At 39.9% G+C, this 17,677-nt stretch overlaps 1 protein-coding gene across 7 annotated transcripts in view; it reads right to left on the reverse strand.

The window, feature by feature from the left end:
* MBNL2 (muscleblind like splicing regulator 2) overlaps positions 1–17,677 on the reverse strand; it is a 107,118-nt gene that overhangs the window by 22,346 nt on the left and 67,095 nt on the right. For 4 of the 7 annotated variants that reach the window (XM_021416460.1, XM_021416409.1, XM_021416417.1 and 1 more), the window contains 4 exons: positions 9,838–10,002; positions 6,056–6,256; positions 4,704–4,967; positions 497–550 (listed from right to left, as the gene is read on the reverse strand). In XM_021416460.1, the coding sequence (XP_021272135.1) occupies positions 497–550; positions 4,704–4,967; positions 6,056–6,256; positions 9,838–9,891 (573 nt within the window). In that variant the 5' untranslated portion in view covers positions 9,892–10,002. The remainder of the gene's footprint in view (positions 1–496; positions 551–4,703; positions 4,968–6,055; positions 6,257–9,837; positions 10,003–17,677) is intronic. The other 3 variants (XM_021416435.1, XM_021416444.1, XM_021416451.1) reach the window with 1 other exon arrangement.

Consider the following 17,677-nt stretch of genomic DNA (forward strand, 5'->3'; position numbering starts at 1 on the left):
GTGAAATTTTGTTACTGATAGCAAAAGCATGGTACTATTAACCTAAAACTGTAGCAGCACAACTACTGAAAAGAAAGGCCTTTAAAGCAACGAAAATGGCATTTCCTTTAAAGAGGTTTTCAAATATCATAGGGAGAAAAAACCACTTGTGTTTCATTGCCAAGTATGTTCTTTTTTTTTAAAATTTAAGTACTGTTTCCTATTATTACACAGATTAATGGATTATGTTAAGCGTTTTCAATTACAAAAGCAGTTTTATCTCAATTCGACTTTTTATGAGAAGGTATTTAAAAATGAAACCGTGTTAGGAACCAAACTAAATTGTCTGCGTTTATTACGTATGAGAATGAGATGGATAAATACGGTACTGAGTTTCCGGTAAATTAAGAGTATGTGAAATCATTTCCGGTTGATGTTTAAAAGAAAGCAATACAAATTTCATTAGTTGCTTCTCCGAAAAGCTACATGCAAAGCAAAAGGTGAAAGGTCAAAGTACCAGGTCTACAGTTGCTTCGAGAGGTCGCTTCATTGCTTTGGCAGTCGACTGAGTCTTTTAATAACAGGCAGCGAGCACATGATGGCAGTGGGCCAATGGGATTCAAGCGAATTAACATACAGGTAAACAGCAAGCAGAGGTGCATCATGGGAACGGCATTGCATTGTGGATAGGTGAGAAGGAAAAAAATATTCTGAATGCAATATACAACATACAAAACACTAGGCATGCACAACAACAAAAATGTCTTCTAAAGAAATGAATATTACATTTCGAATTAGTACTGAAGCAAAAATGCATCTACTATACCTTAGTTAAAAGCATATAAGAGAGTAAAATATAGATGTTTGAAATTCAGGAAAGTTGAGTAAAACAGCAGCTTGCAGACACTATTAAGCATTTTATAAACACTTCACAGAGATGCGGAAAAGTTTTAAGGATACTCCTACAAGAATTTCTGATAAGTTAGCCAAACCAAATTTCCACGTGTAAAATTAAATTTGGGACGCCGCACGTCCAAATAAAAAGCACTAGTGAAAATTGTAATGCATCACAAACGTTCCCCGTATTTGTGCTTGCAGGGAGAGGGGCTTAGGCAACAAAAGTGCGTAATCCAACGGGTCTGGGGTTCCAAATGAGAGAGGTTCTCCTTTTCCAATGCAGAGTAAATAATACGTCCCATTACACTAACTTATCATTAATTCCTTATAGTTTTCCCTAAAGGTGGGTCATTTTTGTAGTTTTTTTTTTTTCCTTGCGACTTACCACATTACATTGAGAGGAAAAAAAAACCCAGCCTTTCAGAATTTAAAACACACTTTCTAAATTTCACTACAACTTAGAGTACCAGCTTCGGGAGCAGGGAGTAAAAATACTGCTCCTAGCAGTATTAAACACTGAAATATGACTTCTAATACCGGTTTAGCATTATTAAAAAATTTAAAGAAAATATGTAGGCACAGTACATAGACATACATATTTTTGTATATTTTCACTGCAAGATCAAACCTATGGTTGATATGGTGATATTCTTTTAAAAAAATCATATATTTCTTTCAAATTTTGTGCTGTAAATTATTCTTACAAACCTTTAGACGGCAAGGATGATTTACTTGTAAATCAGAATTTTCCCCTTTTTTGCAAAGCATACGCTCATATTTAACCTTTTTTCAGGATATGCAGATTATGTCTCTCTTGACATCAGTATGTGGAAATAGGGAACAAAAGTCTAAAAAAGAGGACGAGGCATAAAATGCCTACAAATCACTTATAGTATTAGCTAATGCCAACAGGGTATTCTGCAGGATAGCCTTTGCTGTCCTCGCTCCCACCTCTGTTGCAGCTACATTGCGTGAGGCTTCCCAGCACCCTCCCTATCTATCCTGCAGCACATTTCTGGATTATTTTCCCTGATGTACAGGATCTGCTCATCTGTCTGGGTCAAGACTCAGCTATAACAAGAAACACCTGGTGCAGTGTGAGGATGTGGATAGCCTTCTTGTACCCACGTAGGGTGCTGGGTGGCTGATGTGTGGTACCCTGCCTAAACTTACAGAACCTCAGACTCTCTGCATCCACCACTGATGGAAGTCTACATGTAGGTTAAGTATTACAACTGAATTCAGCATTATGTGAAGATGAAGCCCATAAATTCAAACCAACATCAATAAGAGTAAAGCATTTCAGTTAATTACCTCTATAATCCAAATACAGATATTATCTGTATTATCTGATCTCACTTGTTATCTCGTTATCTCTGTATTGACTGCCCTTCTCCACCTCTTCTCTATGCTCTTCTGACCCTTACCTCCCTACCTGGAAGTTTTTGCTGGCCTTCCTCTTGCCTTCCACACAAAGTTTAACCCACAGGAATTAAATTGATCTGTTTCCGAGAACTTATGGAGTCTCCATTCTTGGAGACATTCAAAAGCCAACCAGGCACAGTCCTGGGCTGTCTGCTCGAGCTCATCCAACCAGAGCAGGGAGGTAGACTAGACAATCTCCAGAGGTCCCTTCCAATCTCAACTATCAATTCACATTTTAGTTTAGGCTGCTGTACATTCTTCTGTGATTTTCTACATTTTCTGATGTCGTACATGAATATTTGGAGCTCCCTGAGTACAACGACAGATGACTGTCTTCTAATGTACTTCGGATTGAAGCTATACATGGTTTGTAGCCTTTTTCACAGTGTTTTCGTCTTTTTGTTTTTACTTCAAAGTATGAGGTCACCTAAGACACCTGAGAAAATATTCCTGATTTTTAGTGTATGAAAATACAGGCAGGGTATTTTCTGGTCCCAGACTGCAGTCTTCACTGACATTCAGTGGCCTTACAAGTTCTAACTACAATGCTCTAATAAAGTCCACAGTGCTTGCCTACAAAAAAACCCTCTGGGCCAAAGCAATGCAGACATTTCCCTCAGGAAGACCTCTTACAATTCAACTTGGCAACAACCTCTAAGTGAGCCCTACAGGTAAGTGTTTGTATTTCTGCTTCACTTTTGCTCTCTAGATCCAACTGCACGTTCTTGTTCATTCTTGGGTAGCTTGCAGGTGTGCATCTTTTCTACCACTTTTTTGTTGTTCTCATTCTGGTGATTTTTCATTCACTTTATCTTATTCTTTCAGATCTACATAAATAAAACATAGTTGGATTGAAAATAATCTCTTTTGTTTGATAGTCTATGTATTAAATGAAAATACTTTGTATATTTTTCTGTAAAAAGTTACCTTGAATTATAGGCCCCAGACTTCCTCCCTTGTGACATCAGAATTTTAATTCTGTGTTTCCAAAGATTCTTCATCTTGCTTTAAGGCTAACATGGTTTATTTAAAATCACAGGATATATACCCAATCATTGCAGAAGCGCAAAAAAAAAAGAATTAAAATTTTTCTTCTGTTTATAGGTTTATTTACTTGCATAACTTACCCTTTGTTCCTCAGAAAGTCTGGCCTTTGCTAATTTGCTAAATACAATAGCCTGGGGTAGTTATGTACTGTACTGTATTGTGGTTCTGGTAGGCTCCTTGCTCAGAGAATAACTATATTGTCTATAACTATTGTATGCACTGCCCACAAGTCCACAAACTGCATCTGCTTAATTACTAGTCCAGTGCCAACAACAAGGACAATGATTCTTTGATTTTCTGCCAGCAGTTTTGTCTCCCAAGTCAAATCCTGCATGCTTGATTTCTTTAATTTTATCAATACCACTTCAGTTAAATTTAACAACTTTCCTGGTAGCAACCATAAGAGATAACCAATACTGGTAAATGGATGGGCTGCCTTGTTTGAACAGCTTTCAAATTTCTGAAAACAGAAATTCTGACTACATTTACTCTGTTTTTTCTTAATTATTCCCATTTTAGTTTACTACTTTTAAACCCTGTTGTGCTAAACGAAAAAACGATAGCATAGAGACTCAAGGAACTTGCCCTGTCAGTAGGAGAGGTAAGAAAGGCCTCTTAGCGTGAGACTCATTTGCCTTAGCCAGAGTTCAAGGAGATATACTCAGCATTTCTTAGGCTGTGAGGAAAGCCATCTATCTCCAGAGGATAATTCTTCCTCACCCTCAGACAGGCACCAATGGTGGTGGATCAGATAAACAGTATAGATGAACGTGCTGGGTTTTCTCCACTGCTCATAGGGTGAAACCAAGGTGGCTGGGTTAGGCTCAGGCATTTAACTGAAGGGTATCTAAAGTGGGGCGAACTGAATCTTAACACCTTTCTCTTCTAATACCAAACTGAAGCAAAAACCATCTCTTTGCTTTTCTTCCTTTTCTTCCAAATTTCCACATGCCTATCTGTTGTCAGAGAGCTAAACCAGCGTATCGACCTCTATTTTCCAGGGGACACGGAACAGTTTTATTTCTGTTTGGAAATACTAGGGGCAAATTTAACACATAATCAAGGCAGAAAACAGAAGTGGTATAGAGTGTCATTTGCTTCACTGTCTTGGATAGAAATACAGCATTAAAATAAGGGAATAAAGAAAAAGAGTGCTTCCTCCCATCAAGCAATAGTAGTAATTTTATAAATTCTTATCTTTTACCAAAAAAAAAAAAAAAAAAAAAAAAAAAAAAAAAAAAAAAAAAAAAAAAGCAAAAGGGAAAATAAAGTATAAGCAAACAGCATTATATTGAAGCAAAATAGGCATCAAAGAGCTTCTGTCAAGAAAAGCAGCCATATATGCCAGCACTTACCATCACAGTCGCAGCTGCCGCAGCTGCCTGGGCTGCCACTGCAGCCTGGTTAGCTTGATGTTGCGCCGCTTTGATTTTGGCCTGCAAATGTGCAGGAGGGTGAAAATACTTGCATTTCTCCCTCATGCAACGACCTTTTATGTAATCCATACACACGGTTACGGTGTTGTCGTTTGTGTCAATCATTGTGCTGTCTGCCGGATGTGCAAAGCGGCAATCAGTCTCTCCACGCGCACAGTTTCCCCTCTGGAACTCCCTGCACACCTACGTGCAAAACAACATCGGTTGCAACCCGAAACGGAAGGGAGAGCCCACGCCTCCCAAGATGGACCTTCCCCCTCCCCCAGTTAGCTCAGCGAATCCAACTCGATGAACTCGCTATCTTGTTCTGGGAGAGGGAAAATGCATCTGTTTTACCATTCCTCAGGTAGCTCTATGGTATGGTGGCTAAATGGACATGAAACAGGAACATTCCAAAATGACCTTCCCTTTTCATACCTAGAAAACACCTGGGAAGGATTCTTACTGAAGTAACTGCCCCTACAAAACTAGTTGAGACTCACAATGCTCGGTCCCTTTCAACTGTACTTTATGTTCTTGCAACTTCACTGGTAGGGAAAGTGTTCCTCTTGTTGGTACTCAGGGAAGATATAAAGAATTGTATTAAAGCAAAATGGAGAGCCTCCAAAAAACAATTTTTAAAAATGGATAGAATCAAGAAGCCGACTTTTTTAAGGAGCACTGTGCTCTAGATACTGGGCTTTTGGGAAAGGGCATTCATTTCTGTAAGCAGCATTTGGCCTTCTCGTGTGCTTGGACCATAGATTCCACTGAGCTCGGCCATGTGGGGATCCACCAACTCCATGGAGGCTCTGCACGTAACTGGGGGCTTTCCTGCCCAGTCAGCTCTGGGGTATGTGACATGCAATTCCTTCACGGGTAGCACAAGGATGAAGGGCTGTAAAATACTTAATACCCTAATACTTATTACTTAAAATCAGGAGAGAATTAATACTGCTGGACAGAATTAATACTGCAATATAAATGTGCTTGTTAGATATTTCACCAAAGCATTCCTTTACAGGCATGTAAACCTGAGGTACATTTGAAGAGACGAAGAAAGATCAAACTTCACGCTGATTTCTACGTATTAAACTTGAGTAAACTACCTTTAAAATAAGTGTTTAATTACCGTTGGCTGCAAGTGTGGGAATTCTGTCTAGTTATGACGTCTGTACTTTTAGCAACTATATTTTATGCACAGTTTCTAAAATAACGGAGTTTTTCCTCCAGGAGTTTTCCTACAGCCTATCAGAGAATTGCATTTCTAGTCACGGTTGTGTCTACAGTACCTCCAGTTTATCAGTCCTGAGGAGTTTCTGAGTAGCAGTAGAACCAGGGACTGAAACCGGTGGGCTTCCAGGAACAATGACGGGTGGCGTGGGCAGGATCTCAGTCGGGACTAAGCCAACTCCTGGTGTTACTGGCGTTAGGTAAGGAGCAAAGCTAATAGCCGTGTTCGTTCCTATTGTGGGACCCACTGGAAATGTGGGCTGCAAAATGAAAACAGACCAAGATGAAAAAAATCTTAATCAAGTGCTTATTAGATGCCTTTTGCATGTTCGCCCTGATGCCAGTTCATTTTCTTAATCAAAAAATTTCAAGCAGCTGGCAAAATACAGACCATATTCTCTTCTTTTAATCATGTAACACATGCCAGCTGCATACTAGGAACCACACACTTTGTAGCTCTGCTATTGCAAAAGAGGCTGCCAATGCAAAGGGAGTCCTACTGCGAACCTGAATCTCTGTGGAGGTCCAGCTTACACTGCAGGCTTATTTACACATCTAAAAGTAGAAATAACATAGACTTTATTGCTTTTTCTCAATACCTGCATTCCTTGGGAAAACAGGCTATTTTTCAAAGTACCAAATTTCACAGGTGAAGCATTATTAACTATATTAAAGCCATATTTCTAATAAGACTATAAATAATGAGCTCTTTGGCATGTAACTTCCATATGTTTGCATGCTGCATTTTGCCACCTCCTGCAATTATACATTGCTATAGCTCACCCATCGGAAAGCCTCACCTTTGAGAATGTTTGTGTACCCAGCTGTCACCAGTGGCAAGCAGAATAAATATTATAATCTCAGACGGACATAATATTTAGAAAAGGATTACTCAGGCTTAGCTTGAGTTCATCTTACAAAAAAGGCTGATTGGAAGAAATGATACGGTTTTAAAAATCTGTTTCATACCCTCCTAGGAAAAGTCAGTGAAGTCACGACCAGAAGAAAGAGCACTTGTGTGATGCTAAAATCCAGCCCTACCACAGTAGAATAGTGGGGTTGTTATTACTAGCTCCAGTGGGGATGGAAGCAGAACATAGCCATGGTCAGACCACGGTCATAACTGGAACTGGAAAGTGATTTAGTTCTGCAGAGCTGATGATTACTCCAGAGTGAAGCTACAGTTATAAATAATTATGACTATAAGTGAAAAACTCAGATGAAATAGGACAATTCTGAGATTAGCTTTGTCACAAACCAAGTTCCTGAACAAGCCAGCAGCTAGAAATGAACGCTGCAATAACAGAACACCAGAAAAAGACTTACTGAGATTTAAAAATGGTTAAGGAAAAAGGAAAGTCTTTCTCACTGAGGTGACTTCCATGGCCTGCACTGGAGAAGAGAAGCTAGCAAGAAACATTATGTAGAAAGTAAATAAGAGAAACCGCAGAAGCTATGTTTATTTCGGGTGGGTGTTTTGTTTGTTCCCCTCCCCCTTTTCTTCCTCTTCTTTTTTAGGTGTTTGGAACCAATTACTAAATTATACACAAGTTTGAGTTAGTACCAATTAGATGCTTAAGGCAGCACATTAGCCACGATAACCAACTGTATGGAAATGGCAACCACGTAGGTTGCTCCAACTGTAATGCCTCCTATTTCTTTCCATGGAAACTACAGCAGATACAAAGAGCGTAATAACACTGTTTGATAGAGCAAATTCTCAGCTACAAAACACTCTTCTTCAACACAGTCACTACCACTAGCTGTGCATTTTTGCCAGCAATGAAGAAGAGCCTGCACGTCATGCTTATCAAAATCTGCACCAGCGGAGGTGACCCAATGTACCACCCACCACCTCACTGCACCCACATCCACTGCTTGGTCTCTGGAAACATCCACCAAGTGTCAACAGATGTCAATGAGTGTCATTTTTTTCCACATGGAGGAATTCAGTGACACCCCTTTGCTTCATATGCACTTCCATGTCAGACACCATTCTGACAGGATACTGGTGGGTAGGTTTAAACTCTACTGCCATACCACCACCACCACCATCTGCCTCTGAAATCTTGGGCCAACATAATAAAATAGGAGGCATTACTTTTAGAGCTGCCCTCGTATTTGCCCTATAGAGTTAGAAGTGAATAGTGTTCTTTTTTTTCGGACCAAAACTGCTCAATACCAAATACCACTGTCTACATGCCAAGTGTGAACAAAATTCTTTACAGCATAATAATGAAGATTTATATGAAAAAACATTTCAACCATTTTTGGGACAACGTGTGTTATGTTAAATATAAATACCATCTTTGTATCAGATACAATTTTAAGAGTAAATCTACATGTCAAATGACTTGTATGGAGTTTTCTTCTACTTTTTATCCATTTGGTCAAGGCTGAGTCATGTTCATTTGGCAATTTATGCGAGACTGAAAAATAAAACTCCCCACTTTTATCACAGCCACCGGTATTGAAGGTACAATGTCAATGAAAATGTAAAGTTCAAGTGATGAAATGAGTGAGTAGAAAAAAGTATGATTTTGCCACTTCAATTTTCCATTATAATACCAGGAAATGGAATCATTTTATCATTTCATGAAAAAAAATGGTAAAAACTTAAGCAGTATAAAATCAGGAAATAGCAAAACACATTATGACGAAGTACCAAGATACATCTTACACGCATACTGAGAGCTGATAAACATGTACTGAGACTCAGGGACTCCTGACTCCCCATTTTTGCTCATGTCTCCCACCTTACAGCAGATACTTCAAGTGTAAAATCACTTTAGGAAAATTAATCTGGAGTGAGCTATGTGGCCAAATACAGATTCTTCATCTGAAATGCTTATATTTATCTCCTTTGACAGTCCATGGAAAGACAACAGCAATTAAAAGAAACTGAACCATATAATGTGAATACCAATTTCTGAAACAAGCCAAGTAAATGGTAATTAGAAGTGCCTATTCTTTTTAATAAACTATAAATGGACCTAGGAAGCCCAGTGCGGAAGTTGATGCCAGCGCTCCAGATGCCTCAAGTTAGAGGAATTAATCTCACTCCAGTGCCTTACACAGGTGTTTGAACTGAGAAAATATCACTAGCCACCATGTGTCTTGTTCAAATCACTTGTCTAGTCATGCTTTGCAAGTCTGGTACAACAAGGAGCTGAACTGCAAAGGCAGCCCAGAGCAATTGATCATACTGGTATATATCCCAAAGACACTGCTCATGCCTGCAAGACTCTAGTTTTATGTCACCTTCTGGATTTGAAGTGTGTTACCTTAAGATAAAATGCTGAGTTTGCAAGTGGACACATCAGCAACTCTCTGCCTGTGTTATTCTGAGACACTTCAGATTTCAAGAGAGAAAGAAATCACTACCCAGAATAACATCATTCTTCTTTTTTCCCAGGATTAAATATTGTTTGAAGCCGCTCAAACTCACAGACTCCTGAGAGGAAACTTTGTAGTCCTACTCAAATAACTTGCTAAGAAATTCTTATACAGCTTTTTGCCTCCAGAAGTATCACGGGTAAAACCCTTGCGAATCTAGGCAAAACTTAATAATAACTGAATGAAGAAAAAAAAAAAAAAAAGAAGAGAGGAAAAAAAAAGCAAGTGAGTCTGGGATAAAAAAAGAAATATCAAATCTCCAGCAACACTCCCTCATCTTTTAAAATGCAAATATAAAAGAAGGTATTTCTAGCACCTCAGTAGTTCCCTAAGTCAACAGATGAGGTTTATTTTTATTGATACTACTTTAGAAACCTTTTGCAGGTCAATATAGTTTTCTACCTCAATGTACTTACCAGCAACACCATCAGAGAAATATACTTACCACTGGCTGTAGTGGTGTTCCTGGAAACATGAACTGCATTTGCTGTGCAAGCATAGCTGCTGCAGTTTTTTGTTGGATTAAGTTGTTCCTGCCATTGATTTCCAGTTGAGTTTTTAAATGCGTTGGTGGGTGAAGGTACTTGCAGTTCTCCCTCGTACAACGACCCTGGAAAAAGAAGTCGCACTAATTGGTCTATTGCTTTTGATGATAGCTTAACACCTTGGGGCAAAATATTACACCATAAGTTAAGCAAGAACTAATGAAATGCAGGGTGTTTCCTGGGAATGGTGTAGTGGGCTGGGAGGAGCTGATGGCCTTGAGTTCCACCTCAGCCCATCACATCTGACTGACTGTTAAGGCTATTAGCCATGAACAAGGAGAAAGGCTTTGAAAATAGTTGATGGCACTTTCATTGTTATGTACAAATCACTGCTATACAATTAACAGTCTGAGTACTGTCCAGGCTGCCTGATTTGCCTCTCTTGGATCTTGGCTAGAGTAACACGTTACCATAGGTGTTTTCATAAGCTACATCATGAATAACAAATTTAAATATTCCTTAAGAGAAATACAGCTTTTAAGCACATTATATAAATAAACAACTGTGTGACAACTCTCTGCTTGTGTTTTCCTGCACGTTCATGCTTATTACAGTTCCATGCCTTCTAGCCTCCTGTTTTTATTACTTCCAGTACAACTTTGAACTATTTCCAGCCAAGTATAAAAGACCAGAAGTTGGCACTTCTGGAGCCAGGAGCTTTAGATAGTTATGAGGTAGTACAGACAACAGAAGTACAGAGGGCAACCTTAGAGATGGCTTGTGTTAGAGAAGATGGACATGGAGCACACCTCTACTGACCACATGCGGGCCAAAACGTAGGTGGAGCAGCTTAACAAACTGATATATTTTCCCCAGAAAAGGAAACCGTGGAGTGCACCAGCGAGACTGGACGTGCTAAGATCAGAGGCTCCTTGATGGCACTGCTCATAAACAGTCACAAAGAAGTTTTAAGAGCTGTGAGCAGACAACCCAGAGTATTAGTCAAACTGGATCTGACACGCTCAACTTGTTGATGACAAGTTTCCAAATGGAGATCTTTTTTCAAAAGTGCTCCTTAAACTTTCCGTTCTCTGGTATGAACGTTTTATAATTCTTAGCCAAAAGGAATATCCTCCTATAGCCACGAGAACATTGAGATCCCTGCGAGAGAACATTACACAGTACACACATACTCTGACACTGTGTATGCACGCATACTTTCCTACAAAACCACCAGTAAGCTTTGGATGTCCCAGAACATCAGTATTAAGAGTTCAAGAAAGCTACAACTGCAGAATGCAGACAGCCAAGCCCCAGTGCCAAGGAACATCTCTTGGCGTTATTTTAACGTGCTGGGGTAGGTGAAGCCATTTTCAGTATTTCTGCAGGTCACTAATTGTTGCTCTTAATCAAGCACGCAAAAAGACAGTTACTTTGTCCGCAGGCTGAAGCAGAAATGGAATAGTCACAATTTGACTTGGACACAGAAAAAAGCGCTTCCATTCATGGACTAATAAGGCCATCACCTTTCTCATGTTAAATAGGAACATGTTTAACATGGGCAATGAGCATCTGCTTTTCTGCTGGCGGATGAGGATTTCCTGATCAAGACATTTTTAAAGGAGACCTATTTAACTTTAATCTAATTTGTATGTAAATGGTTCATATAGCAAATCTGAAAATGAAAACAGCAAAACAAAATCAAGTAACTCTGACGGAAATACCTACCTATGCAAATGAAAGTGATCCTCAATTAAGGAGCAGAATTAACTCTCAACTAGAGTGGCTTCTGAAGTACCTCAGTTCTGAAGAGAGCCTACAGCCAGCCCTCTGCCATTGCTTGCAGAAGCACATAGCTAGCTTACACCAGCAATTCCAGTTCAGCAAAGCAGCTCACAGTGCACAAAGGACTGGTTATTTCAGAAAACTTTCCAAAATAATCCAAACACATAAAAATGTGCTCTATTCTCTGAAGTTATCCACGTTTGTGCCTCATTTACTAGTTAGTGTTTTTCTGTTGGTTTTTTTTTGAGCTCTTCGTTAGCAATGAACGTACTATAAAAGAGTTATGTGGCCCTGTCAGGCTGCTATAGAAAGCACTGTAAACAGATCAAGCCTTGTTAAAGTGAAATGACCCAAAATAAACCACAACTGAATGAGCACTGAAAATAGCGTGCAGATGAATCCAGTCCTAGCAACCCAAACCAAATGAATTCTGAGACCAACTTTCATTTGCTGGACCTTCAGTGGTTGGGGAAAAATGCCTATAAGCGACTTTTCATTTCTTTGCTGAGAAATGGTCCGTGTCCATATGAACTGCTGATGGCAACAGCAGAACTCAGCTGATTCCCAACGATTGATCAATTAAAGAATAAAAATTCAAACTTGTGACATCATCTCATTCAGATGTGACCCTGGGTTTTTTATTTACTGAAAAGGCAAAACCAAAGTCCAACTGAATTGATAGCAACACATCAACCGAACAGCAGAGAGTGCTAAAGTATTCAACATGTTGGGTCTACAATAGAGGCCCATTTGGATTCTCAAAGAAAAATATTACTACAGTAGCAGGCTACCTCAAAACAAATACAGAGGCAAAATTCATTGCTTTCGCTTTGGGATGCATTGGTATCAAGCCTCTGGAGAGAGGCTTGGTTCATCACAGCTCTTAAAACCACAGTAGCACAGGAGCCGCTCCAGACTTGGTGGTGCACAGCAGCACAACCTCTGTTCAAAGGACAAGGCAGGCAGCGTGGAAAATAATTGCTTCATACAACTTCTAACCTACACCCACATGTGAGTCAGAGTCCTGACACAGAGGGTGCAGACAGATTGGCTTGAAACTTAGCCCCTAGAAACTCCTTTCACCTATGAAACGAAGGTTATCAAAACACACATCGTGAGCAGTTGTTCACTTTCCATGTGGTTTCTTTACAAAAACTCACTCTCAGTGAGCTGTCTCCTTATCTGTAATTGAGAGTAACAATGAGTGGAGACCGGATGAAGTTCCCAGTACTCCTCGCCCTGAAAGCCTAGTACCTACCCCTGACCTCTCATCTCTTTTACTTTGCTCTCCACAGCTGGCCTAGCCTAAAGCATAGGGCCATATTTCAGACAGGTAATGGAAAGTTTTAGCAGAAACACCGTTTTTCTACTGCTGATTATCCAGATCGAGGACATGCTGTGACTTGCACCTGGGGTGTGCCACAGGTTTCATTCCAGCAGGAGGTGGGAGGCAGAAGGAATGCGTGCAATGAACTGAGAACTCAAATGATACCCAGTGCCCATGGCCCAGGTGCTGCAATGAGCAGCCCTGTTTCCATGTGGGCAATGGTCTTGCGAGCTGCTGACTAGCTTGGCATCAAAACCATGTCCCTTTGTGACCTGTGTCACACCACTGACTTCTGATATCAATACACTTCCCTACTAAGAGCAATAGGTAGCTTGCCTAAAAGTAGTGGCACAAAACAGCTCAAAGACTGGAATGTTTAGCTGTCAGAGTGGGTCCACAAAGATGATCAACAGGCTGGAGCACCTCCCCTCTGAGGACAGGCTGAGAGAGCTGGGGCTGTTCAGCCTGGAGAAAAGAAGATTCCGAGGAGACCTTATAGCAGCCTTCCATTACCTGAAGGGCGCCTACAGGAAAGCTGGGAAGGGACTTTTTATAAAGGCATGTAGTGACAGGACAAGGGGAAATGGTTTTAAACTGGAAGAGGGTAGACTTGGACTAGATATCGGGAAGAAGTTATTTATGGTGAGGGTGGTGAGACACTGGAACAGGTTACCCAGCGAGGCTGTGGATGCCCCTTCGCTGGAAGCACTCAAGGCCAGGCTGGATGGGGCTTTGAGCAACCTGGTCTAGAACGAGGTGTCCATGCCTATAGCAGGGGGGTTGGAACTAGATGATCTTAAAGGTCCCTTCCAACTCAAACCATTCTATGATTCTATGATATATTAAAAAAATAGGAATTATAAGTGAGTGAGAATAAAGGAGTGAGAATTAAAATCCCTTAACTGTACATATTAAAATACCAAGAACCCATTTTCTGCCTGCAAGTTGTACAGACACATCACTTTATTGAATGTTTTATGAATCCACAGCTTTCTTCAGTTTTTTACTATTGTTCTAATAGGAACAACAACAATAATTAATCCAGGCCCAGGCTGCGAATCACCCATGCATAATAATGAGTTAGTTTTTACTTACTAAAATTACCTTTAATTCTCATAAAAATGTCTGAATTTTTTTTATTAAAAAAAAACAAACAACAAAAAAATAATGTTTATTTTATCTTTTTAAGCTGAGAATCAACTAATTCATCCGCAAGAATTTTGCTCATGTACCGAAAGCTGCTTTTAAGGCAGGAATCAGCAGTACTTATTCTTAGTATGCTTATCATAAAGGTCCAGTAGTAATTGGACCACCTAGACCAACCCCCCTGCAATGAACAGGGACACCTACAGTTAGACTGGGTTGCTCAGAGCCCCATCTAGCCTGACCTTAAATGTCTCCATGGATGGGGCATCCACCACCTCTCTGGGGAACCTCTTCCAGTTCCTCATCACCCTCACTGTAAAAAAAACTTCTTCCTTATATCCAGTCTAAATCTCTCCTTTTTTAGTTTGAAACCATTTTCCTTTGTCCACAGACCCTGCTGGAAAGGCTGCTCTCAGGTCTCCCCAGAACCTCCTCTTCTCCAGGCTGAACAGCCCCAGCTCTCTCAGCCTGTCTTCGTAGGAGAGGTGTTCCATCCCTCTGATCATTTTTGTGGCCCTCCTCTGCACGTGCTCTTACAGGTCTATGTCTCACCTGTACTGAGGACTCCACATCTGGACACATCTGGACAAAGGATCACCTCCTTTGCCCTGCCTCATATTGCCCCAGCATACGGTTGGCTTTCTGGGCTGAGGGGGCACATTGCTGGCTCATCCACAGCTTGCCATTCACCAGCACCCCCAAGTCCTTTTAGGCAGGGCTGTGCTCCAGTCTTATATCCCTCAGCATGTACTGGCAGTGAGGGCTGCTGCAACCGAGGTGCAAGACCTTGCACTTGGTTTTTTTGAGCCTCATGAGATTCACTTGAGTCTACTGCCTGAGTGATTTTGCATACAAAGTCAGCGAAAACAATTTATTGGCACTATTAGTGGGAACAAACAAGCAAGCCTCCCTCACCTCACACCACAATGTAATGTCTAACTGAGACATCATGTTACATCCAGAAGACAGGCCACCTGATGAAGAGCAGGAACAGAGAGGACTGTTTCATTTCTGAAGTCTGTCCGTCGATCCTATCCCCTTTCCCTGAGGTTGGCCCAGTCATGCTTGTACCTTCCATCACTCCCTAAGCTCCCAGATTCCTTCTGTACCCCACGTCTCTCTCTCTCTCTTCCTCCTTCCCAGAGCACCCTCCCACCTCTCCTAACTATAGACCAGCAAACAAGTCACATAATAAATATAACTTGCTTGAGCTGTGCGTGTCCTCAACAGCCAGCCAAAATGCGCATGTGGTTGGCAGACCACACTCAGGAGTGGCTCAGTTCAGGCTGCAGCCTTTTCCTTAACTGGGCAGAAACTTGGACCCTTCTCTTCTACTCAGCACTTACTTTTTGCATAAATAGCAAGAATTTTTTATTATCAAGTCATATGTCTTTGAGATGTCTACTTTTAGCAAAATTGTCTGAAATTGTCTGAGGCGCTTGAAATTATTATGGTGCAAGGTTGGTACTGAGAAAAGTATGGATAGCGTAGTTATGCAAAATCTTCTACCTTAAGAAAACAAGCTGTAACTAACAGACACAGACAAAACTGTATGATCTCTCAGGATTAATATGTATCTTTAAGAAAAAAAAAACAACATTTATGACTTTAAAGACATGAATGGTTTTAGAAGACATTTGAGCAACTGGTTCTACAAAGGCAAAAAGATTTTCTAGTCTCCAGCCCAACACCCAGAGAGCCCAGCATTCTGGAGTCAGAAAAACACCTAAAAACCCCACCAATCATCAATGAAACACCCAATGCTACAATTACCTCTCCAACTGAAAATATATATATATATTTGTACTTCTGTATCATAAAGCTTCAGCAAACTTTGCACATGCTGTAAAGATCAGATCACATTGTAATAAACCATATGCATTTGAAACTGTGGGCACGGTAGTCAGCCAGATATCACCTGCTCCATATTGATATTAGATACCTGAAGATATTACATGCTGTTCAGAGCTTGGCTGAGTAAGAGTATCACCAGCCCCTGTCTGGGACAGTGGCAGCACACAGCAAGAATAGCCACAGAGACAGCAATGTCAGCAGTTGTGGAGGTACCGAAGCCATAAATACTCCTCTGAAAGAGTTTCTGATGACAGTAGTTTCTTCCCCTTTGAGATTCTTCCTCAGCAGCCCCTTAGCAAATTCTGGTTGGGAATGAGTGTGATCTCTCCCAATTAACTTAACAATTTCACTATTGCACACATAACAAAACTGTCAATTCCCACAAGCTTGGGCTCCACAGGGCCAAAAGACAGACATAGTCAATAGAAAGGCAAGAACTTCGAGACACTTAAGCTTGTGCTCCTGTCCTCTTCACTCCAAAACGTCCAGTTCAAATGTAATTTTTTAAATGCAAAAATACCAAAAAGGAAAAACACAAAAAAGAAAGGAGTAACTGTACATTCATTGAGGTATGCAGAGAAGGATGATTCCCCTTGTTCTACAAGACTTGCATTTACTTATTTCCCCCTATTTATTTTTGTACATGACAGCTGAAATACCAACAGCCAATTCAACACTCAAAATCAAGGCAAAATACTAGATTTCAGTTAGGACTGGGATAAAAAGTATTTTCTATCTTGCATCCCAATGTTGAAATTCAATTCTCCTATACAGGTCTATCTGCTTCCTAAGTTCTCTGAGAAAGTAAAAAAGAAGAAACCTCAGTGAAGTCTTTCCTTTTTATCTGCTATGGATACTTAGCATCTCACACCATCTATAAGACTATACACGCCTGTAGAATTAAGCATACATGCAAGGACTTACAGGATTTAGTTAAGCCTTGAGAGAGACTAGTCATTGATTTTTACAAATATATCTTATTATTTTATTTCTTCCGTAATGTATATAAAAAAGCTTCAAAGGGTTTTTGAATTTTGCATAATTTCATATAAAGAGTATGTTGACTTGCAAATAGGCATGCATATGAAAACAGGATTCCTATAGCCTAAGTAGAACTGCATCTAATTTTATAAAAAAAAAAAATGAAGATCAGTGTTAGATCTTGTATCTTGAAAATGAGACATAACTGAACTATTTGAGAGAAAGAAAAAAATAAATAAAAAGGCCAAACAGTATTAGTAACAGAAATATTAAGCTTTTAATGGAGAGTTCAAAGACCTGAAAATTCACTTGTTGCCAATACACCTTAGGACAAGAACAAAATGTATTTCAAAAAGCCAAGAACATCTCCTATATTACACTTGAAATATTTCAGCTGTTGGATATGTTCTTCCAAAAAAAAAAAAAAAGAAAAAAACCTCAAAATTTTGTAGAGAAATTAATTCCTTATTTCTAAAGCTACCTCGCAAGTCCACCCACCAAAGTTAGTGAGTGTGCATACATATTTATATGCACCTACACATTTCTGTTTTAAGAAAAAAGTAGAAGCAAATTCACCTTCCTGCTTTAAAGCAGGAAAGAAAAACAAATGCAAAAATATTCTCAGGTGACTTTAGCTTGATTTGGTTTCCAACAAGCTGAGAAAACCCATTAGCTACTCTTCTAATTATTTCAATTATCTGTAAGAA

Source organism: Numida meleagris, chromosome 1 (assembly GCF_002078875.1).
Source record: "Numida meleagris isolate 19003 breed g44 Domestic line chromosome 1, NumMel1.0, whole genome shotgun sequence".
In the NCBI taxonomy this organism is placed as follows: Eukaryota; Metazoa; Chordata; class Aves; order Galliformes; family Numididae; genus Numida; species Numida meleagris.